This window comes from Micromonas pusilla, assembly GCF_000151265.4.
Source record: "Micromonas pusilla CCMP1545 genomic scaffold MICPUCscaffold_3, whole genome shotgun sequence".
NCBI classification, from domain to species: Eukaryota; Viridiplantae; Chlorophyta; class Mamiellophyceae; order Mamiellales; family Mamiellaceae; genus Micromonas; species Micromonas pusilla.
Genome location: NW_003315884.1, coordinates 418,850 through 440,910, shown reverse-complemented (window position 1 = coordinate 440,910; position 22,061 = coordinate 418,850). Strand labels below are relative to the sequence as shown.

At 66.7% G+C, this 22,061-nt stretch overlaps 13 protein-coding genes across 13 annotated transcripts; 7 read left to right on the top strand and 6 right to left on the bottom strand.

The window, feature by feature from the left end:
• Window positions 1-590: 590 nt before the first annotated feature.
• Window positions 591-1,025, top strand: MICPUCDRAFT_56082 (uncharacterized protein; the record flags this gene model as incomplete). The annotated part of the gene is made up of 1 exon (XM_003057150.1): window positions 591-1,025. The coding sequence occupies one exon, from the start codon at window positions 591-593 to the stop codon at window positions 1,023-1,025; it is 435 nt and encodes a 144-aa protein (XP_003057196.1).
• Window positions 1,026-1,613: 588 nt separating this feature from the next.
• Window positions 1,614-2,681, top strand: MICPUCDRAFT_4397 (uncharacterized protein; the record flags this gene model as incomplete). The annotated part of the gene is made up of 1 exon (XM_003057149.1): window positions 1,614-2,681. A coding segment is annotated over one exon (1,068 nt), but the record flags the coding sequence as incomplete, so codon positions are not given.
• A 354-nt stretch (window positions 2,682-3,035) lies between these two features.
• Window positions 3,036-4,991, top strand: MICPUCDRAFT_62089 (uncharacterized protein; the record flags this gene model as incomplete). The annotated part of the gene is made up of 1 exon (XM_003057148.1): window positions 3,036-4,991. One exon carries the CDS (start codon window positions 3,036-3,038, stop codon window positions 4,989-4,991), a length of 1,956 nt encoding a protein of 651 aa, XP_003057194.1.
• A 119-nt stretch (window positions 4,992-5,110) lies between these two features.
• MICPUCDRAFT_56080 (uncharacterized protein) lies at window positions 5,111-5,872 on the bottom strand (the record flags this gene model as incomplete). The annotated part of the gene is made up of 1 exon (XM_003056681.1): window positions 5,111-5,872. One exon carries the CDS (start codon window positions 5,870-5,872, stop codon window positions 5,111-5,113), a length of 762 nt encoding a protein of 253 aa, XP_003056727.1.
• Window positions 5,873-6,040: 168 nt separating this feature from the next.
• Window positions 6,041-6,985, top strand: MICPUCDRAFT_56079 (uncharacterized protein; the record flags this gene model as incomplete). The annotated part of the gene is made up of 1 exon (XM_003057147.1): window positions 6,041-6,985. One exon carries the CDS (start codon window positions 6,041-6,043, stop codon window positions 6,983-6,985), a length of 945 nt encoding a protein of 314 aa, XP_003057193.1.
• Window positions 6,986-7,081: 96 nt separating this feature from the next.
• MICPUCDRAFT_56078 (uncharacterized protein) lies at window positions 7,082-8,404 on the bottom strand (the record flags this gene model as incomplete). Its single annotated transcript, XM_003056680.1, has 1 exon — window positions 7,082-8,404. One exon carries the CDS (start codon window positions 8,402-8,404, stop codon window positions 7,082-7,084), a length of 1,323 nt encoding a protein of 440 aa, XP_003056726.1.
• A 467-nt stretch (window positions 8,405-8,871) lies between these two features.
• Window positions 8,872-9,243, top strand: MICPUCDRAFT_56077 (uncharacterized protein; the record flags this gene model as incomplete). Its single annotated transcript, XM_003057146.1, has 1 exon — window positions 8,872-9,243. The coding sequence occupies one exon, from the start codon at window positions 8,872-8,874 to the stop codon at window positions 9,241-9,243; it is 372 nt and encodes a 123-aa protein (XP_003057192.1).
• Window positions 9,244-9,369: 126 nt separating this feature from the next.
• Window positions 9,370-10,617, bottom strand: MICPUCDRAFT_15179 (uncharacterized protein; the record flags this gene model as incomplete). Its single annotated transcript, XM_003056679.1, has 2 exons — window positions 9,370-9,673; window positions 9,860-10,617. 2 exons carry the CDS (start codon window positions 10,615-10,617, stop codon window positions 9,370-9,372), a joined length of 1,062 nt encoding a protein of 353 aa, XP_003056725.1.
• A 1,269-nt stretch (window positions 10,618-11,886) lies between these two features.
• Window positions 11,887-12,783, top strand: MICPUCDRAFT_38626 (uncharacterized protein; the record flags this gene model as incomplete). Its single annotated transcript, XM_003057145.1, has 1 exon — window positions 11,887-12,783. One exon carries the CDS (start codon window positions 11,887-11,889, stop codon window positions 12,781-12,783), a length of 897 nt encoding a protein of 298 aa, XP_003057191.1.
• Window positions 12,784-12,951: 168 nt separating this feature from the next.
• MICPUCDRAFT_56074 (uncharacterized protein) lies at window positions 12,952-13,938 on the bottom strand (the record flags this gene model as incomplete). Its single annotated transcript, XM_003056678.1, has 1 exon — window positions 12,952-13,938. One exon carries the CDS (start codon window positions 13,936-13,938, stop codon window positions 12,952-12,954), a length of 987 nt encoding a protein of 328 aa, XP_003056724.1.
• A 642-nt stretch (window positions 13,939-14,580) lies between these two features.
• MICPUCDRAFT_56073 (uncharacterized protein) lies at window positions 14,581-15,198 on the bottom strand (the record flags this gene model as incomplete). The annotated part of the gene is made up of 2 exons (XM_003056677.1): window positions 14,581-14,846; window positions 15,144-15,198. 2 exons carry the CDS (start codon window positions 15,196-15,198, stop codon window positions 14,581-14,583), a joined length of 321 nt encoding a protein of 106 aa, XP_003056723.1.
• Window positions 15,199-15,538: 340 nt separating this feature from the next.
• Window positions 15,539-20,209, top strand: MICPUCDRAFT_38624 (uncharacterized protein; the record flags this gene model as incomplete). Its single annotated transcript, XM_003057144.1, has 1 exon — window positions 15,539-20,209. One exon carries the CDS (start codon window positions 15,539-15,541, stop codon window positions 20,207-20,209), a length of 4,671 nt encoding a protein of 1,556 aa, XP_003057190.1.
• A 418-nt stretch (window positions 20,210-20,627) lies between these two features.
• Window positions 20,628-21,790, bottom strand: MICPUCDRAFT_10608 (uncharacterized protein; the record flags this gene model as incomplete). The annotated part of the gene is made up of 3 exons (XM_003056676.1): window positions 20,628-20,741; window positions 20,903-21,370; window positions 21,608-21,790. Coding segments are annotated over 3 exons (765 nt in total), but the record flags the coding sequence as incomplete, so codon positions are not given.
• Window positions 21,791-22,061: the final 271 nt, after the last annotated feature.

The window sequence follows — 22,061 nt, the reverse complement described above, 5'->3', positions numbered from 1 at the left end:
TTCGATGACCATCCCGCCATCACTTTGATCCTCCTCCTCCTCCTCCATCCTCCATCCTCCTCTTCATCCTCCTCCTCCTCCTCCTCCTCCTCCTCCTCCTCCTTATCGTCGGAGTCCTCGATCACGATCGGCTGCCACTGTTCACGTCGTCGTCGTCGTCGCTCCGGGGTCGGTCGAAATCGCTCCGGGATGACGTTCGCCGTGCTGACCGGGGACTGCACCACGGTTATCATGCCGGCTTCGTCGACGACGACGACGCCCGGGTTGTCCTCGGGCGTGTCGACCACCTCGTCCCCGGACAGGCCCTCCTCGCCGAGGTCTTCCTCGTCGTCCGAGCTGTAGATGACCGACATGGCGGCGCGAGGAAGTGCGGCGACTTGTGTGCGACGAACGTCGACGCCGTCGGTAGTCGTTTCACTGTTTCCCGAGAAGTTGAAACGCCGCAGCCTCCTTCTGTTTCGGTCTTGTCTCGGAGAACGCCGAAACGTCCCCTCAGCACGCCGCGACGACGACCTCTGCGCGCCACTCTTCCGCGCGCCGCGCCGCGCCGCCGCCCGCCGCACGCTCGTATCCGAGCAGCAGCAGCAGCCATGCGGACGCGTTCGAGGACCGGCTTCAACGTCATCCCCGAGAACTGCGCGGCCGTCGTGTTCTCGCACCTCGGTGACGACCCACGGGACCGCATCGCGCTCGCGCAGGTGAGCAGGGTGTGGAGAGACGCGGAGCGGACTGACGCGTCGTTGCCCGTCGCTCCGAGTGCATTGATCGAGCTCGCTCACGACGTTGGTAAACAACAATACCACGAGCTCTACTGGATGAGCAAGGCGGCCGATCTTGGCGACGCGGAGGCGATGTACTGGCTGGGGCGTTTCTTCGAAGGACGGGCGGACGAAATTGAAGAATATGAAGAACAGACTTGGATGCTATACCTGACGAAGGCCTACCAGTGGTTCGAAAGAGCGTCCGAGTGCGGCCACGCCGAAGCGAGCGAACTATTTCGAAGGCGACGGGTGTCCGTGCCGTGAACGAACGAGACAACGATTTGATTTGATTTGATTTGATTTGATTTGATTTGATTTGCCCGCGGACGCGCGCGCGCGTGCGATGCGATGAGGAGAATGAGGAGGACGGAGTACTTGTCTTTGAATTCAATCGAACAAAATGTTGTCTTCTTCGTTCTTCTAGTTGTCGTCGAAGTCCTCGTCGGAGTCCTCGATCACCACGATCGGCTGCTACTGTTCCTCTCGTCGTCGTCGTCCACCCTGGAGGATGTTCGCACACTGAACCGGCGAGACAAGACTTCAGCCTGGCGGTTTCCGCCCTCTCGAACGCCGCGTCCGAGTCACGACGACAACGCGCCGGCCCCGTGGCACGCACGACGGCGCGCGCGCGGGGGCGAACGCGATCCCCGGCGGCGCGGGGTCGCCGTCATGTCCGACCCGGGCGACGCCGCGGGTGCGCGCGTTCGACCGTCGTCGTCGTCGTCGTCGTCGTCGTCGTCGTCGTCGTCGTCGTCGTCCCAGTTGGTTTTCCGTCCACCTCGATCCCGTTCGCTCGCCCCCCTTCCGACCGTCGCGCCCCCTCCGTCGTCGTCCCCAGGCGGCGCGTCGTCGTCCAACGTCCGCGTCGCGGTGCGATGCCGCCCGTTCAACGCGCGCGAGAAGCAGCTCTCGTCCCCGTGCGTCGTGAAGATGGACGGCGCGCGGACGACGATCACGAATCCGGTGAACGGGACCTCGCACACGTTCGAGTTCGATCACTCGTTCTGGTCGCACGACCCCTCGGGCGGCGGCCGCGGCGGACCGACGCACGCGTCGCAGGAGACGGTGTTCGACGAGCTCGGGAGGGACCTCCTGGAGAACGCGTGGGCGGGGTACAACGTGTGCCTCGTCGCGTACGGACAGACGGGCAGCGGCAAGTCGTACAGCATGATGGGCGGCGGCGGCGGCGGCGGGGACCACGCGGGCGTCGTCCCGCGCGCGGCGAGGGAGATATTCGATCGCATGCGCGGCGACGACAGCGCGCGCGTAGAGGTGACGATGATCGAGATTTATAACGAGCGCGTGAAGGATCTGCTGAACGCGGGGGGTGGGGGGGGGTCGACGAACCCGTTCGCGGAAAACGGCGGCGGCGGGTTGAAAATTCGAACGCACCCGACGCGGGGACCGTACGTCGAAGGCCTCACCCCGTGCGCGGCGCGCGATTACGACGAGGTCGTCAGGCTCATGGACCGCGGCGAGAAAGCGCGGAGCGTCGCGTCGACGGCGATGAACGCGACGTCGTCGCGAGCGCACACGATCGTCGAGTTAAGGATATCTCGCGCGGACGCGGACGGGAGCGAAATTCGAAGCAAAGTGAGCCTCGTCGACCTCGCCGGGAGCGAGCGCTCGGACGCGACGGGGGCGACGGGCGCGCGGTTGAAAGAAGGCGCGGCGATCAACAAGTCCCTGAGCGCGCTCGGGAACTGCATCTCCGCGCTCGCGGAGAAGGGAGGCGGGAAGAAGCTCGTGCCGTACCGAGACAGCGCGTTGACGCTTCTGTTGAAGGAGAGCCTGGGGGGGAACGCGAAAACGGTCATGATCGCGGCGTTATCGCCCGCGGCGGTGAACTACGAAGAGACCCTGAGCACGCTCAGGTACGCGGACCGCGCGCGGAGGATCGAGGGCACCGCGACGGTGAACAGGGTGAAGAAGAGCGTCGTCGCGGCGGCGGCGAGCGAGGCGGAGACTTTATCCGACGAGCTCGCCGCCGACGCGGAGATTTCCCCGCTGAAGACCGGGGGCCCCGAGGAGGACGACGTCGCGCGGCTCGAGAGCGCGCTCAAGGCGAGGAGAGAAGAAGAAGAAGAGAAGCGATCGTCGTGGGCGAAGAAGCTCAAGAACACGGAGGAGGCGACGAGGGAGGTGGATTGGGAGAAAATTCGCGACGAGGAAACGCGCGCGGCGGCGCTGGCGGTTCGAAAAGCCGCCGGCGTCGCGGGCGCCGCGGGCGCGCGCCGCGGGCCGCTCGACGACGCGCTCGCGGACGCGATCGCGATGACGAACGACGCCAACTTCCTCGCTGACGAGTTCGACGTCGGTGTTTCGTTCAAGCCCGCGCTCGTGGACACGCAGCACTCGATGCTACACATCCGCGCGCCGTCGTCGTCGTCGTACAGAGTCGGCGGCGGCGAAGAGCCAACGCACGGCTTGGAAGTCGCCGTGGACGTGACCTGGCACAGCGGACGACGCTCGACGAGGACGACGCGAGCCCTCGAGACGCGTCTGAAGGAGTGGAGGGACGTGTACGCGCACTGGGCCGAGGGCGAGCTGTTCACCTCGGAGGCGTCGGACGCGATCGCGTCGTCCGCCGCCGCGGAGGCGTCGAGCGAGATGCGCAAGCTCGGCACCGCGGAGCTCCTCACGGAGCCGCTCGCGTACGCGCTCGACACGGAGACCGCGTTTCCCGCGATCGTGGGTCCGGACGGCGAGCGGAGGGGCACGCTGGAGGTGAGCGCGGTGCCGTGCGCGCGCGACGGCGAGCCGTTGGGCGAAGACGCCGCCGTGGACGACCCGAACAAGCTCCTCTCCAAGCCGCTCTATTTCCTCGTCCGCGTCAAGGCCGCGACCGGGTTGCCGCGAACTGCCGCGGGGTGGAGCGACGACGCGCCGCGCGCCGCCGCGGACGGCGCGCGGCCGTCGACGGGGAGCGTCACGGCGACGATGAAGGTGCGGTACCACGCGGAGCTCGGCGCGGGGTGGGGGACGGTGCACGCGACGCCGCCGGCGCCGGTCGTCGCGACGCACGAGTCCAAGGGCAGCGCGCGGTTCCGCGGGTTCAAATCCGCGATAGGGCTGGGCGGCGGCGGCGGCGGCGGGGGCGTCGGCGGCGCGAGCAGCGCGCTGCGGTACGAGCGCACGCACTCGTGTCCGAACGTGACGCCGGCGGTTTTAGAGTCGCTGCGAAAAGGGAAGATCACCTTCGACGTGTACATCCAGCACGACGGCGGCGCGTCGATGGGGATCGGCGAGATGTCGAGACCCGGCAGCGCGGTGGACACGGGCCGGGAACGACGCGCGGCGAGAGAGGCGCCGCCGCCGAGCCTCGTGGACGAAGGCAGCGTCCCGGGGTTGGAGCTGTTGCTTTCGAATTTGAAGGCGACGCCGACGAGCGGCGAGGGGACGCGGACGATCGATCGCATCGACGAGGTCGCCGCGGAGCTCGAGCGCGAGATCGAGGAGGATCAGAAACGGACGTTCCGATCGTGGTCGATGGCGAGGAAGAAGCCGACGATCCTGGACGACGACGACGACGACGAGGAGGACGACGAGGAGGAGGAGGAAAAGAGAGCGTCGGACGCCGGCGGGGAGATCCGGAGCGCGGCGCAGAGCGACGCGAGCAGCGCGAGCTCGTACGAGACGGACAGCCAGCAGGGAGCGCGCGATCGATCCGACGACGACGACGACTACACGGACGCGAGCGATTCGGATTCGTCGTACGCGGAAGACGAGGAGGACGACGATGGCGACGGCGGCGGCGGCGGCGGCGGCGGCGGCGACGCGACCAAACGAGCGAAGGGCACTCCCGGAGCGTTACACGGCGGCAAGGTCACCCCAGCGGGAACGCCGGCCGACGCGCGCGCGTACCGCGACGTGAACGCCGCCGACGTGAACGGCGGCGTCGTCAAGCTCTTCGACGACGGCGCCGCGGTGGCCGACGACGCGTCCGGGTTCGCGTCGGCGATGACGTCCCCGGTCCCCGCCGGCGCGGCCGCGGGCGCGTCGCGGTCCGCCCCGGCGTCGCCGTCGCTCTTCTCGTCGCCGATGCACAAGGGGAAGGTTGCCGCGATCGGGAGCCCGGGGTCGGGGTCGGTGACGCTGACCGCGGCGAACCCGCTGTACGACGCCGCCGGGGAGAAGCCGTCGCGGCAGCCGCGGTCGTCGCTCGCGCCGAAGCCTCGCGACGCGGACGGCGGACTTCCGAAAGTGGTGAGCGACGCGGGGGGAGGGTGACTCGCGTGACTTTGACTTTATCATCACGTAGACTAGTAGCTAAGGTGTAGCGGCGCGCTCGCGCGTCATCGTGACGACGACGAGCGACGAAAGAATTAGCCAACGCGGGCCTCGTCTAGCTAGTTTTTGGTTTTGGTTTTGGTTTCGCTCTTCTCGCGCGAATGTGACGCCTCCCCCGTCGCCGCCGTCCACGCCGCCTGCGCCTGGGCGTAATCCTCGTCCGACGCGAACGCGCCCATGTTCCTCGGCCCGGTCTTGATCTCCCACATCTCCCCCACGTCCAGGACCCTGACCCACTCCTTCGGGTACGTCGGGAAGCTCTCGTCGCTATCCTCGGGGTGGCCGTTGCGTTTCACGCCGACGCGTCCGCCGCCCTCGCCGCGGACGGCGACGACGTATCCGATCTGATGTTCGATCTTCCACCGCTTCGCGCCAGCGTCGCCCTCGGAGGCGACGCTCGTCCCCGCGGAGCCCGCTCCGTGATGACTCCCTCTCCCGGCGCCTCCGACGTCGTCCTCGTCCCAGTCGGAGCCCTGAGACGCGCCGACTCCTCCTCCTCCTCCTCCTCTCCGTCCCGAGCTCGACGGATCGTGCCCCAGCCCCTCGCCGCCGAACGGGTCCGTCGCGTAGTGGTAGCGCTTCACGCGCTCCGGGTACGGCGCGCCGACGCGCACCGCGACGGTGACCCTGTCTCCCGGCTGTATCCCGCGGTTCTTCAGCATCTCCTCCCTGAGCTTCTTCTGCTCCGCCATGCGCGCGTTGGCGATCTCCATCGCCGCGCTGCTCAGATCTTCCACGCCGCTGCCGTAGCTGTCCTCCATCGCCATGAGGTCCTCGTAGTTGGCCTCCCAGTCGTCGTTGTGCCCGAGGTCGGACGACATCGAGCGGCGCCACGTCGCGGGGGCGTCGCGGGGGGGTCGCGACGCGCGGCACCGCCGCGCGGCGGCGGCGGCGACGGCGCGCAACATGCTCTGATGACGACGGGACGGACGTCGAGCCACGACGACCGCGAAAACATTTCTTTCAGTTCGCTCACTCGAGCGCGCGCGATGACGTCGGTGACGACGAAGAAAGGCGAGGTCACGCTCACGCTCGACGAGTTCCGGACCAAGGACGACGTCCGGCTCGTGTACGAGGTCGGCAAGGGCGACCCCGCGACGACGACGTCCTCCTCCCCGGTCGTCCTCGTGCACGGATGGAGCGGCTCGCGGCGGTACTTCGACGACTCGTTCGCCGCGCTCCTGAACGCGCCGTCGCCGCCGCCCAGGGTGGTGAGGTACGACCTCAGAGGGCACGGCGACAGCGACAAGCCGGAGTGGGGGTACCACGTCGCGAGGTACGCCGCGGATCTGAAAGAGCTTCTCGAGCACCTCGACCTGACGGACGTCACCGTCGTCGGGACGTCCATGGGATGCGCCATAATCTGGAGCTACCTCGAGCTGTACGGCGCCGAACGCTTGAAAGGCGCGGTGTGCGTGGACCAGGCGCCGCTGCAGAACCGCGCCCCGGACTGGAACCTCGGGAGCAAAGGGTGCTACGACGTCGCGTCGCTGACGCGGCTGCAGGAGCTCCTGAAGCACGACTTCGAGGGGTTCGCGAGGGGCAACGCGGAGTGCTGCCTCTCCAACGAGATCGACGAAGAGTACGAGGCGCTGCTGATCGCGGAGACTCTGAAGGCGTCGCCGACGGGGCTCGCGGCGTTGATGGCGGACCACACCGCGCTGGACTGGCGGCCGACGTTGCGGCGGACGACGCTCCCGATGGTCGTGATGGCGGGCGCCAAGTCGCAGATTTTCCCCGCGGAGGGCGTCGCGCACGTGGGGAAGCTCGCGGCGAACGCCGTCGTCGTGACGTACCCGACGAGCGACCACTGGCTGTACATCGAGCACTGGCAGAAGTTCGCGGACCAGGTGTGCGACTTCGCCGCGAACGGGAGGCTGAGCAGGAACTTCTTAGGCGGGATGCAGCAGGCGGTCACCGTCGTGAGGGACTGATCTGACGCGCGCATCTTTTTAAATTAAACCGATGATTTGTCGTATGTAAACCGTTCGTCCCCTCTATTATGACCCTACTCGATATATTGTCCTCCTTCAGAACTCTTCGCGCTCGAGCACGACCGCCTTCGCTTGGTCTAAGATAGCGCTGTTGAACCGCAGCTCCTCCTCGTTCATGTTATCGTCGTGCTCCGCGATCCTCCGGTCGAGCTTCTCCGTCATCTGCCGCTCGAGCTCCAGGCGGTTCATCACCGCCGCGCGTCGCCGCGCCGTCTTCTTCTCTTCGTCCTCTGCCTTCAACTTCGCCTCTCTCTCCTTCATCTCCTCCGCGTATCTCATCGCGTCCGCCTTGATCTTCTCCTTCTCCTCGCGCTGCAAGTCGAGCTGAAGCGACAACATCTCGAGCTGCTTCGCGGTCGCGTCCGCCTTCTTCGCCTTGACGGCGTTTTCCTTGGCGCGCATCGCGTCCTCGCGTTCCTCGTGAAACTTGAGCATCCTCGCGTGCTCCTCCGCCTCCTTCGCCGCGCTCTGCTCCGCCACCTTCTCGCCAGCCTTGCCCGCGCGCGCGGCTATCCGCGCGTGGAAGTCCGCCATCGCCTGCTCTCGCGCGCGCTCCTGCGCCTCGAGCATCTCGTCGTACTGCGCGGCGACGCGAAGCTCCTCCTCCGCGACGCGTTTTTGCTCCGCGAGCTTGATTAGCTTTTGCTCCTCGTTGAAACGCATCGTTCGCGCGTACGCCGTCTTGGCGTCCTCGATCTTCTTCGCCTTCGCCATCGCCTCCGACTCGAGCTGCTCCTGAATCTCTCGCAGCGCGCGGTCCTCCTCCGCCTTCTTCGCCGCGACCGCCGCACGGCGCTTCTCCTCCAGCTCGGCCATCATCCGGTCTTGCTCAGCCTTCACCTCGGCTTCGAACGCTCGGCGGCGTCGCTCCTTGACGAGCTCCTCTTGCTTGTACTTGGCGACGTCCGCGGCGACCGCCTCCGCGAGCCGCTTCTTCTCCTCCCTCGCCTTTTCAACGCGCAGGCGTTGGATCTCGATCTGCGAGTCGAGGTACGCCTTCTGTTCGATCGTCGCGCGGCGTTTCTCCTCCTTGACCTCCGCCTCTTGCCGCGCGTGCACCTCGCGCTCGAACCGAGACATGATCGCCCAGTCGCGCGTGGTGCGATGGTCGTCGCGCTCGCGGAGCGGCTCCGTGGGTTTCTCCGCCGGGGGCATCTCCGACGGCATCTTCGGCCACGACGCGTCGAACTCGGGCGGCTCGGGCGGCGGCGGCGCGGGTTTCTTCTTCGCCGCCGCGACGGAGGACGACGTCCTCTTCGGGAGCGTCGCGCCCGCGCGCGTCGTCGCGGGGACGCGCGGACGCTCGGGTTTCGGCTCGCCGTTGATGAACATCCGCCGGTCGCTCGTGGAGAGGACCATCGTGCGCGTCTTCGCGCTAGGGGACGCGGCCTTCTTGACCTGCGGCGCGAGCGGGGACGGGGGACGGGGCGTCAGATGGACGCCCGTTTAGGAATCGGCGCCGACGCGAGCGAGGCGGGGGCGAACGATGAGCCGAACGCGGGGACGAGGGTAACGGATCGTTGGTCGCGACGCGGGCGGCGATCGCGCCTTTTGCGCGAGCGCGGATTTCGCTTGCTCCGCCGCGAGCGCGCGCTCTAAGCGCGCGCGTCGCTCCGGGGTGAGCGGAGCCATCGCGGGACGACGTGGGTGTCGACGCGCCGACGTGCGGGCGCGGTTTGGCGTCAGATTCTCCCGTTCAAACGCCTTCAAACGCGAACGACCAAATCGAGAAAATGCGAAGTCGGCCCGCGCGCGTCGGAATGTTCCGGCATTATAATTCGCGGGCTCCGGAAGGAAGGCGTCTCGCCGCGCCGCCCGCTGTCGTCATGGGCAAATCCCGGCGGCGAAAAGACAAGAAGAACGGCGTGGACACGACCATGGCCGTGGCCGCGCCCGCGGGCGACGCCGGGTGGGTCGTCGGCGACGGCGTGACCGCGATGCTCGAGGGCGAGGACGGCGCCGCCGCCGTGGCGCCGACGACGCCGACGGTCAACGCGAACGGAGGGAAGATGACCGCGGGGATCAGGGTCGGGAAGAAGACGCCGACGGTGCTCCGCGGGATCACGAAGAGGAAGAAGAAGATGGTCGCCAAGGGGATCGCGCACGCGGAGCGCAAGGAGGGGACCCTCAAGAAGAAGACGTTCAAGCGCGGATTGCGACAAGAGGCGAAAGGCTACTGGGGAGGCGCGAACCAGTGACGCGTCGTCTCTTCTCGTCGTCGGAGGCGTCTCGTAGCCCCACCGCGAACCTGTATCAACGCTCAGCGCGGCGCGCTATCACGCTATAACAATACATAACACTCCCCGCGCGCTACAACTACTACACTACGCGACGACGCCGTGCGACTCCGTCCACGTCTCGTACCGCCGCGAATGCGCCGCCGCGTGACTCGGCTTCGCCTCTCTCAACGCGCCCGAGACGTCCTCCTCCGTGATCGCCCCCATCGCCGCCACCTCCTCCTCCATCCCGTCTCTCGGCTCCAAGTCGTCGTCCAGCTTCGCCATCAGTCGACGCAGCGGCCGCATCGCGCACTCTTTGCACAACGAGTGGACGTCCGAGCCGCTGTGCCCCTCCGTCGCGGCGGCGATGCGGTCGAGCGCGCCGTCCAAGTCGTCGACGGCGTGCGCGCTGACGCGAGCGAACGTCGGGGTGGAGTTGAAAGGCGTCAGGGGCGGAGTTGAAAGGCGTCGAGGTGTGTCGGGATTGACACCGAGGGACCCTGGGGGGAGAGATGCGCCGGGAAGACAAGTCCTTAAGGAACGGCGTTCGCCACGCGAACGCGGTCGTACGGGGACCAGTGTGAGGAGAACGCACCTTAAGAGCGACGACGCCATCGCGCGGCGCGCGTCGCGCGACGGCAGCGACACCATGACGCGCTTCTCGAGGCGTCTGAGCATCGCGGGGTCGAGATCCCACGGCAGGTTCGTCGCCGCGAGGACGAAGACGAGCTCGTCGGACTTGGCGAGGCCGTCCATCTGGATCAGGAGCTCCGTCTTGAGCCGTCGCGACGCCTCGTGGTCGCCGCCGCCGCTCGCGCCGCCGCCGCCGTCGCGCGCGGACATCACCGCGTCGAGCTCGTCCATGAACACCGTGCTCGGGGCGTGGTGCCGCGCGAGCTCGAAGAGCACGCGGACGAGCTTCTCGCTGTCGCCGCGCCATTTGCTGACGATGGACGACGCGGCGATGTTGAAGAACGTCGTCCCGCACTCCGTCGCGACGGCTTTCGCGAGCATCGTCTTCCCGGTTCCCGGCGGTCCGTAGAGTAACACCCCGCGCCAGGGCGTTAACAGCCCGTGAAAGAACTGCGGGTACTTCACCGGCATCACCACCGCCTCCTTCAACAGCCGCTTCGCGTCGTCTAGACCGACGACGTCCCTCCAACGCACGTTCGGGTTCGCGGTGTGAATGTCCCGCGTGATCACCCGTGCGAGGTCGCGAAGTTCGCTCGAGCCCCCGAACGTCGGCGGCGGCTTCAACACGCGCCGCGCGTTCTCCCAGTCCTCCTCCTCCTCCTCCTCCTCCTCGGCGGTGCCTTCCTCCTCGGCGGTGCCTTCCTCCCCACGTCGTCCCATGAACCCCGAGTACCCGCCGCGCTCCAGCCGCGACGACGAGTCCTCCGCGCCGAGACGCGCCGTCCCCGCGGGCGGCGCGTCGCCTCTTCGCGTCGCGTCCCTCTTCGACATGTAATCCATCGCGTTCGACAGCGTCGTGCCCCCGGCCGGGCGCTCGACGCCGACGCCGTCCGCGTACTGCCTCAGGAGCGGGTGCCCGGGGGGCAGGTCGAACGACGACGGCTCGACGCGCGACGGCGGCGGCGCCGTTTCCGCCTCCGCCGCCGCCGCCGCCGCCGCCGCTACCACCCGCGCGTCCGCGTCGGCGACGGCGGCGCGCGACGCCTCGCGCTCCGCCGCGATCCTCGCCGCGCGTCCGCGTCGGCGACGGCGGCGCGCGACGCCTCGCGCTCCGCCGCGATCCTCGCCGCGCGCCGCGCCGCCCCCCCCGTCGCGCCCGCCTTCCCCGGCGCCGCCGCGGCGAGGACCGCCGCGAGCGCGGGCGCGTTCTCGTCCTCGCCGACGCGGCGGACGACCGCCGGTCGCCTCCCCGCGAGGGAGGCGTTCGTCGCGGCGATGGTCGTCTCCCAGTCGCGCAGCCACGCGCGGAGCTCGCCGACGGGCCGCAGACCGCACTTCGGGCCGACGCCGGACTCGCGCTCGAGCGTCTTCGCGCTCTCGTGCAGGCCGAGCTCGGTGAGGAACTTTTGCGCGAGGAGGAGGATCGCGCGCTTGCGGTCCTCGAGGCGTCGCGCGCGCTCCTCGCGAGCCTGGTCGGATGGACGGACGGATGGTGGATGTGAAGGAGGAGGAGCGAATTTAGTCTAGGATGGGCACCGAGGGCGCGCGCGTCGGGGGACGCGCCGCGGCGACGGAGCGACGACCCGCGCGGGCGGCGGCGACGCGGAGGACGGGAAACGGCAGACGTGGGCGCACCTTGCTCTTGTCTTTGACCGCCTGGAGGGACATGACGACGACGCGCGCGCGCGTGGGGCGCGCGGCGAAGTGTGAAAGCGGAGATCCTCCGCGCGTCTGCCGCGAACCGTCGAGACGAAAGAGCCGTGGCGGATAATTGACCGCGACGCGTCTCGCCGCGCAGTCCGCGTCGCGCGAACGAGCCGAGCCGCACCGCGGCCGCTCGAACGTCGCGCCGCGCTCGCGGGAAGAGGCGGAGGCCGCCGGTCGGTTGCGCGCGGGGTCGTCGCGAGAAGAGGCGGACGCGGAGAGCGCCGGCGTCGTCGTCGCGCGAGGGCGACAGGAAGTCCCAAAGGGGATTGATTCTTCGGCGCGATGCCGCCGAAAAAGAAGGAGCCCGAGCCCGAGCCCGAGCCCGAGGAGGAGCCGGAGCCCGAGCCGTTCGTCCCCGACGTCCTCACGGACGAGAGCCTCGACGCGTTCTACGCGACGTACTACGACTCCGCGACGGACGACCCGGACGCGGCGACCGCGGCGCTCGCGACGTCGCTCGGGATCGATGATCACCTCACGGACGGCCGAGCCGGCGCGAAGCTGGACTTCATCGTGAACACGCTGTCGTTCGCGCGCGACGGCGGCTTCAGCGTCGCGCAGACGCACGCGCTGTTCGACCTCGCGCTGCTGCTGCTGAAGATCGCGGCGGACGACGACGTGGACTTCACCGCCGCGGAGGGGTACTTTAAGAATCGACTCGTGATGAACGTGTCGGCGACGCCCGCGGAGGGCAAGTTCACCGTGGACGACGTCAAGGTCATCTCCGCGCACTTCGCGAGCGGGTTCTTCGCGCACTTCAAGCTGTTCGCGTTCATGTACCGACGCGCGCAGGCGCTGGAGCAGCACGTCACCAAGGTGCGAGTGGAGACGGCGGTGCGATTCCCGGGCTTGTACCTCTCGCTGCCCGAGGAGGAGCACGAAGCGAAGCTCGTCGCGCGCGCGGAGAGGGCCGAGGCGGCGCGCGTCGCGAAAGAGGAGGAAGAGGCGGCCGCGAGGGCGGAGGAGGAGCGCGCGAGGAAGGAGGCGGAGGAGGAGAAGCGGCGCGCGGCGGAGGAGGCGTACGCGAACTCCAAGCCGAAGACGTTGGACGAGGCGGTGGAGCACGCGGTGCGAACGAAGATGGCGCTGGAGAAAGCCGCGTTGGAGTCGGAGTACAAGGCTCGGGAGGAGCAGCTCATGGAGAAGATATCCGTGTTAGAAGCGCAGCTCGCGGGGTAGACGGGGAAGGGGGATGGATGTGAGTATCGTGTGATTCGTAGCGCGCGCGGGGTCGGCGTTTGGGGCGCGGCGGCGGGAGACGACCGACCTCGCGTTTGGATCGAATGCGCCGCGTTCGTTCGTCGTTCTTCCTCCTCCTCTTCTTCTTCTTCCTCCTCGCCCTCCTCCTCACTTAAAAGCGCCCGTGATGTTGAACCGCTTTTCAAACGCGCGCTGGACCTCCTTCGGGTCCGTCTTGAACTGCTTCCCGGTGCCTTCCAAGACGGACGTCGCGGTAGCCGCGTGCGCGTCGTCCATCGGCGGCGGCATCGGTATCTCGTGGCCGTAAAAACCGCTAGTGCTCCCGCCGAAGAGTTTCACCAGCTTCTGGAAGCGCTCCGCGCAGTCCGGGAACTTCCAGCTCCGCGGCGTGTACTCGACGTCGTCCACCACCTCGTCATCGTCCACGCCGCCGACGTTCTCGACGTCGTCGACGCCCGCGACGTCGCGGACGCGCCAAAACGTGCCCGAGTCTGGGGGCCTCGCCGACGCGGCGCCGCCCGCGTCGACGACGCGACCCGCGGCGGTCGCGATGGCGTCGGACAACGCCTCCGACGGCTTCTCCGCGCCTTCCGCCCACATCGCGTACACGTACAGCGCGTCGGCTGTGGCGTACTCCGCGGCGGTGCCGACGAGGTGCATCCCGTGCACCGCGCGCGCGAGGCCGTACGCGCCGAGGTTATCCCCGGACCCCGCGCGCGGGGGCGGGCAAAACGACAGCACCGCCCTCGGCCCGTCCGACTGCAGCAATCGCGTCAGACACTCGCGGACGATCAAGAACGGCGCGCGAACCGTCGGGTGGAAGATTTCGTCGAAGTCGAACCCGCTGCAGTGCGTCAGCGACGTCGTCGGCCGCAACGGCGTCGCCGCGGCGCCGACGCCCATCAAGTTGACGACGGCGTCCAGCCCGTACGACGCTTTCGTCGCCGCCTCGACGTGCTTTGGCAGGCTCTTCCCGTCTCGGAAGTCCGCGGCGTGCGTCTTCAGACGCTTCTTCATCTTCGCCGCGACCGCGGGAATGGGCTCGAGCGGCCATATCGTCTCCGGGGCGCAGTGCGCGTTGAACGCGTCCGCGAACGACGTCGGCAGCGACGCGTGCTTCGTGTGAAGAAGCATCGACACCTGTTAGAGTCACCCGCACAAAAAAACAATCAGACACGCACACGCCCGAGTAGTTTGTCAAGTCATAACGCGAGCGATATAAGACGTGGGGAGCCCGACGCGGTAGATAAGAGGCGGGACGGTGTAATTTGAGTGATGCAGACGGAACAGACTGATGATCAAAGTTCTGGGTCCAGCCGATCCCGAGGGCGACGCAGCCGGTGCGACGATTCATGTCAAGGTGGGAGAATTTGCAAGGCTGTCATGCGTATCATCGCGACGATCACCTCCGCAGACGTCATCGTGGCCTTTTATTCCTCCACGGAGAAGGGCGTTGCCGAGCAAACCCATCACCTCGACCGTTCACCGTCTTTAAGTGCTACGCGAAGACGTCACCGCGAAGCTATTGAAGCAGGAACAAGTCCGTAACAGTCAACACATGACTTTCCGTTCGCGACGGAAACGCGCCTCTCCACTGCGACCACGATCGCGCACACGCACGTCCGTAAGAGCGCGACCGCGGCGCGGCGACGCCGAGGGGTCGCTGCTCGCGCGCCGCGTACCCATGACGACGCGACGGTGACGCCGTCGACGACATCAGGCGCGTGACGCCGCTCGAGGCGCCGCGGCGGCGCGCGTGAAGAAAAGAATCTTGTCTCAGTTCGCGTACGCGAGCTTCTTCGCGAGCGCTTCGGCCTCGTCCATGAGCGACCCGAGGTGCGCGTCCAGGGCGTCCGTCCAAAACGCCGGGTCCGCGGGTTTCAGCCCGAACGGCTCGAGCGCTTCCTCGAACCCTTTCGTCCCGCCCGCAAACCGAGCGCGTACATGACGTCGGGCACGCCCTTCGCGGTCTCGTCTCCCGCGCCGAATCGCCACTTTGGACGGACTCGGATTTCGACCTGAATTCGTTTCGACAGCGACAGCTGTGCCCGTCAACCCGCGCAGTGCCCGTGCGCGTGCGTTTCGTGAAAATAATCAGTGAGCTGTGGCCATCGCTCCGCGTGACCGCACTCCCCGCCCGCGCGCCAGCAGCTCTCGCGCACGGAAACGCGAGTCGAAGCCGCGAACTTAATCAGCGCAGACAGGTACGCGAGCTCTCGGACGATGTCATAGCGCAATTATACACGGCTTCGCGCACCCCCCCCCCCTCTTCGGAATCGCGAGCTCGTATTTTTTCCGGAACGCTTTTTCTTTCGCGGGCGATTCCGGTCAGCAGCGACGTCGCGCGGCAGTCTCTCGAACGCCCGTGGTGTCCGCGCACAGTCTGAACGACATCTGCGTGATGTCTGCCACGATCGACTGCGGAGAATCGCATTATTTAAACCCCGCGAGCGTTCGTCGTGGGCGAGATCCGTCTCGACGATCTCGCGGTCGGCTCTGACTTTCTTCCGTCGCTCAAGCGCAGACAGAGGACGACCGCGGCGCGGCACACATCACAGCGACGCTATGGCGATTACCGCGCCGCGCGAACGTTCCTAAGCTTCCAGAAGGTCAAGCTCGCGGAGCGGGTAGACGTCTTCGGCGTGTGCAGTAGCGCGCGCGGCGACGGACCGCGGCGACGAAAGTAGGCACCTGTCGAGACGCACGCACAGCTGTCACCGACGCTCGACGAGCGATGACGCCCGAGCGCGTAGTGACGTGGGGCGTCGTCGCCATGTCCGTCGCCGTGCTCAGGATCGTGACCGAGGCGTTCATGGCGGTGATGTCCGGCTGCGGCGACGTCGAAGGTTCCAGCGTTCACGCGACGCTCGTCGTCTCGCCGCCGATCACCAGCGTGAGCACCGCCGCCTCCGTCGCGACGCCGACGCCGGATGACGCAGACGCGAAGGCCACGCCGGTAAAGGCGTCCACTGCGACAGACGAGACTGTATTCGTCGCGACGCCGCCGGACGCAGACACGGCGCCGAGCGAGGCGTCGTCGCCGGAGCCGGAGCCGCAGCCCGAGTCGTCCGTCGCGCCTTCGGCCGCGGCGGCTTCGGCCGCGGCGGCGATGACGGCGCCGAGCGAGGCGTCGTCACCGCCGCCGGAGCCGCAGCCCGAGTCGTCCGCGCCGCCCGGGGCAGCGACGCTCGTGACCGCCTCTAATCTCAACCGCTGCCTTCGCGGCGGCGGCTCGAGTACGGGGGCGAAGACTATCACCTCGTCGCCGAACGCGGATGAAACGTCCACGGGCCCGGCGTTCTTTCCGCGGTCGTTCATGAAGAAGCTCCGGAACAATATCTTGGGTTTTGAGCTACGCTCCGGGGGCGAGCCAATCCAGGCTGCGATCGGTCGCTTCCTCACGGCGAGCGCGATGAAAATACTGAACACCCGCGGCGATGGGAATTGCATGTTTCGCGCGCTGCTCGAGTGCATGACGGGGAACAGCGACAAGCACGTTGAGTTTCGGCTTCAAGTCGTGGGTCTAATGCGCGATGATCCGGATTCGTACCGAGCCGAAGCCGAAGCCGATCAGGTAGATGATGCTCCGCATGACGATGATGCTCCGCATGACAGACCTTTCGATTTCGATTCTTACTGCGACAATATGGAACGAGATGGCATCTTCGGCGGGACTCCCGAGCTCCACGCCGCCTCCGTCTTGCTCAAGGTCGACATCATGGTCATCGACGTGAGCTACGGGAGGCTCGTTTTGGATACTGGTGGTGACCAGCCGCAGGAGCGAGGGACCATCGCCGTCGCCTTCGACTCGGACGGGAAGCACTATAACGCCATCGTCCATCTGGAACTCTCCCGCAGAGGTTTCCCCGACGACACCGAGGCGTCGGCTGCGACGTTTTCGGTAAATACGACGAAAGCGTCGTTCGCGGACGCGACACCGACGTCGGGCGTTTCAACCGCCGCTTCCGTGGTGAAGACGCGAGCTCGTGCGCAGATCTCGACGTCCTTCTCCGAGGAGGATGAGGTCACATCGCCCGGTGCGGACCCAAGAGACACCGAGTTCACGCCGCCGCGGAGCAGCAGCGATGCGCCCAACACGCGTGCGAGGGCACGCGCCACTGGGAGATCGCGCGACGCGCCCACGGCAACCTCGCGCGACGCGCGCGCGGCGGCGCGATCCAAACGGAACGCGAAGCACGCCGATGACGACGTGGATCCCGAGTCCGAGTCCACGGCGGCGGCGTCGAAGCACTTCCCGCGCGCGACGAGGCCAAATCTCTCTGCTCACGGCTCCAAGGCGGCGAAGCGCATCAAGACGTCCCCGTCGACGTCCGCGGCGAGGACGCAGGCCGCGGCGCCGACGCCGTCGCGTAGCCGAGCTCAGCAGGCGACGGCTGCCAAGCCGTCCCGGTACAACCTCCGCCCGCCGAAGAGAACTCCGACGTCGACGTCGGCGACGCCCGCGGCGACGCCCGCGGCGACGCCCGCAGCGACGCCCGCGGCGACGCCCGCGGCGACGCCCGCAGCGACGCCCGCGGCGACGCCCGCGGCGACGCCCGCGGCGACGCCCGCGGCGACGCCGCTGCAGTCCGTCTCCTCGCGCACGCGATCGAGGGGTCGCGACCGAGGCGGAGGCGATGGATTCGATGCGAACCCGCCGCGACTGCAGTCGTCCGCGCTCGTCGCCACATCCGCGGCGCCGACGCCGTCGGCGCCGCGGACAAAGCCAAAGTCCAAGGCGAAGCCCGCCGCGAGGACGAAGTCGAAGTCAAAGCCATACAAAGGAAAGGCAGTGACGCGCGGTGCTCACTTGGTGGTTCAGGACATGCACAGCGTCGAAACTCGCAACTACGAGGCGGGCAAGGTGGCTCGGCAGCAGCGTAAATCCCCCGATGAACGCAGGCGTGACGATGCTGCCGCCGAGGAAGCTCGCGCGGCGAATGCCGCGCGAGATGCCGCGGAGCGGGAGGCGTTAAAGCTGAGATACGAAACCATCGACAAAATGCGCGCGGCGGCGGTCAAAGCGGTCCAGATGTCCGAGGACGCGTGCGTCAAAGTCATCAAAGCAGAGCACGACGCGATGGTCACCGCCGCGAAGAAACGCGCGGCTGACGAGGCCAAGGATGAAGCCTCCCGGTCGGTTCCCGCGCCCGCGGAGCTGAAGAAACGCATACTCAAGCTCGCGGAGCGCGCCCGCGTCAAGAAGATCGACAAGCCGTGGCGCGGCGTCGCGAAGGCGTTCCTCGAGCACGACTGGCCGCTGCCGTTCTGGTTCTCCGCCGGCGCGCTCGCGCAGGGTAACGAGACGCTCGAGCTCATCGTCAAAGAGTACAAAATCGACACCATGGACGAGCTCGGCCACTGGTTCGGCGCGATGTGCAGCGACGCATACTTCGATGCTAAATCATCTGGCCGCTTTGCGCTTACGACGACAAATCGCGATTACGCCGATCTTCAACGCGCCAACCTCCACAACGTGCAGTGGAAGACCGTACCCAGACCTGGCGCCGAGATGGAGTCCGACTTCATCGAGAAATTCGAAGCCACGTGTTCGAACGGAGCAAAGTCTTGGCATTACGCCATCAGGACCACGCCCGGCGGCAACAAGAAGCTCCAGGAGAAGTTCTACACGAATCGTCACGGCAAAAAGGTCATCCTCCCCAAGGACCTCGAGAAAGACCCGCTGTTCCCGCTCGCGCTTACCGCCACGCCGGCGTGGATGGACGCGATCGTCGCCGGCGACGGGTCGCTGGGTGAAGGAATTTTCCGCCTCGCGTTCTGCGACTTCACGCCCCGCGAGCTGGACTGGTTCATCAACATCCTCGCCCGCCCGAGATGGAGAGACGGCACCGACACGGTCGTCCACGGCGCGTTCCCGGTGGTGAGGAAGAAGACAGGGCGGAAAGGCCAGTACACCACGCTCGACATGACCGAAAAGTCTCTCAAAGACGCTGGGTACGCGCCGCGCTTCGGCTGCGGGATCCGCACGCACGGCATCCGCGTGAAGGAGTTCATCGACACCGCGGCTCTTCCGGTAACCCGCGCGTACCCGCACAAAGGCGTCTTCTTTCCCGACAACGACCTCTACAGTGCCGCGGGCGCGTGGCGATCCCGCGGCGAGTCGTTCACCCAGATCATCGTCGACGGGGTCATCCGCGGATTCAGCCTCGAGGAGTTGCAAGCCGAACTTCTGCGTGCGACGGGGTTGAACTTCACGGCTGCCGACCTCTTCGGGATCATCTCGAAGCCACTGCTCCCCCCGGGCGAAAGTTCGGGAAGAAAGAAAGTTCTCGGAGAGCATCATGGCTTGGGTTTGCCCTTCCCACCGCGGCGGACGTGCGACAAGACCGGGAACGCGGACCGCGTCAAGCACACGATACACGACGTGAACGCGGCGAACGTGATCATCGGCATCGTTCGCAAGGGACACGAACACGCGGTACTGCACGGCGGCTTGGCTTGCGGCGGTGAAGATTCCGTCAAGCATTTCATCAAGATGCGCGGCGCCATGTACGAGGAGTACGGGTACATCTTCGACGCCAAGCAAGGGCTGTGCATCTTCCCCGGGGGCACGATCGACCGGGACACCACCAAGCTGCTCACTCAGGAGGTGTTAGACGCCCAGCAACGGTACCACAAAGGCTGCGTCGAGAACGGCAAGTTCACTCCGCCGGAGCTCCTCCCTCACCGCACCGATGCACAGCTCAAAGTGCAATTCGCGCCACTGCTCGAGGAGAAGCTCAGGTTGAGCGCGCTGATCGTGAAGCTCCAGGGTTGGCGCATTGAGTTGAGACGCACAGCCAGCAGCAACCGGGCAAGATCCTACTTCATCTACACCGATCCCGGCACCGGCACTGTCAAGAAGGAGACCCTGGACCTGAACTTCGCCATCAAGTGGATCATCGCTAACCAACCGGAGAACGCGCAACAGCTCAAGGATTTGCTCACCAAGTACCAGCCGGAGATCGCGGAGCAGTTTAAGAGGACAGCGACAGCGACAGCGACGGCGACGGCGACAGCGACAGTGCTGATCGTGAAGCTCCAGGGTTGGCGCATGGAGTTGAGACGCACAGCCAGCAGCAACCAGGCAAGATCCTACTTCATCTACACCGATCCCGGCACCGGCACTGTCAAGAAGGAGACCCCGGACCTGAACAGCGCCATCAAGTGGATCATCGCTAACCAACCGGAGAACGCGCAGAAGTTCAAGGACTCGCTCACCAAGTACCAGCCGGAGATCAAGAAGCAGTTTGAGTGGACAGCGACAGCGACAGCGACGGCGACGGCGACAGCGACAGTGCCCGCGGGCGGTGCGGAGGGAGATGGAGATGATGCCGAGGGTGCTCGGGATGAAGACGAGATCGCCTTGACGCAGCCAAAGAAGAAACGCAAGACGAAGCGATGAAATAGCAGAGTAAATCGCGACGATGTCGCGAGATAGCGTCGTCAATCTGACGGAACCGACGGAAACGAACACGTAGACCATGATATGTAACGAAAACGAACGAAGATACGGGGAAGGGAGGGACCTTGCAGCCGTCCGAGAGCAGCGTCTTCGCGGTCTTCGCGATAGTCTCGCGCGCGGTGGCGTCGTCCGCGTTCGCGAGCACCAGCACGACGACCGCGCGCTCCTCCTCCTCGGTGGTAGTCTCAGTTTTCTCTTTGATCTTTTTGTGGCGCCATCTCGACGCGCGTTCCTTCGGTTGATACGTCGGCGCGGAGACTTCGTTGACGATGAAAAAATCTGGCACCGGCTCGGACACGGTCGGGTCCACGTTGTAGTACGCGTTCACGTCCACGTCATCGTACGCGCGCATCCCGCGCAGGACGTCGTCGTCGATGAAGTGACGGTTCGAGAACTCCGATCCGGGGGCGGAGAGAATGCGAAACGCCGCGTCCGCGACCGCCGCGGGCGTTCGAGACAGGTTGGTCAGCTTCTCGCCGCCGATGAACTGAGGGTCGTTCCATACGAGCGAACGTCGGGGTGGAGTTCAAAGGCGTGTCAGTTGGAGTTGAAAGGCGCCGAGGGCGGGGATTAAAACTGAGGCGTTGGCGGAGAGAAACGCCGGCAAAGTCCTTAAGGATCGGCGTTCTCCACGCGAACGCGGTCGTATGGGGACCAGTGTGCGGGACGCGCCTGAATCGCGGCGGTGGCGACGGCGTACCGCGGCCACAGCGTGTTGCTCGAGACGCCCTTGTACGCCGCGGGTTTCTCCGCGTCCCCGCACTCTTTCGCGAGCGCGCTCGAGAGGAACCCCATCGCGATCTTCGACGCGCTGTACACCGTGTGCGGTTTCAGCCACGCGGCGTCCGCGATGGGCGCGGGCGCGACGAACAACACGCGCGGGTTCGGGCTCTCGTTCAAAAACGGCAGACACGAGTTGGTCACGATGAACGACCCTTTCACGTTCACGTTCGTCATCTTGTCGAAGCGGCGGAGGTCCGTGTCGATAACCTTCGTCGGCCAGTGCGTGGACGCGTTGTTTATCAAGACGTCGATGCCGCCGAAGCGGTCGACGACCGCGCGTATCGCGTTCTGGACTTGCTCCGCGCTCGTGATGTCCGTCTTTATCGCCACGACGTTCGGGGTGGAGTTGAAAGGCGTCAGTTGGAGTTGAAAGGCGTCGATGGCGGGGATTGAAAGCGTGGGGTGGGCGGAGAGATGCGACGGTGAAAGTCCTTACGGATCGGCGTTCACCACGCCATCGCGGTCGTATGGGAACCAGTGCATAGAACGCACCTTTATCGCCACGACGTTCGGCGCGCCCTCCCGGAGCGGGCGGTTCTCGAACTCGCGCGCGACGACGCGCTCGCCCGCCTCGTGGCACGCCGCGGCCGCGTCTTGGATCGTCCCCGGGAGCGCCGGGTCGTTCTTCGTCGTCTGCGCGAGGAGCGCGACGTGCGCGCCCGCGCCGGCGAGGCGCACCGCGATAGCCTCGCCGATACCTCGCGACGCGCCGGTCACGACGACGACGCGGCCGTTTAAGTCGAACGCCGCCTCCTCGATCTCGTCGTCGTCCCCGATCGGCGCGAGCGGGTCGACTCCGCCGAGGACCTCCTTCACGCGCGCGGCGCGCTCGGCGCGGAGCGCGGGGAAGAACACCGGCGACGTCTTGTCGAGGACGTCGCGCGCGCGTATCTTCGTCACGGGCGTCCCGGCGTTCTCTCGCTTGTACCCGTGCTCGGCCTGGAGCTGCTCGAGCGTCGCGGCGTCCATGGCGACGCGATCGGGGGGGCGTTCACTTTACGTCGGTGGG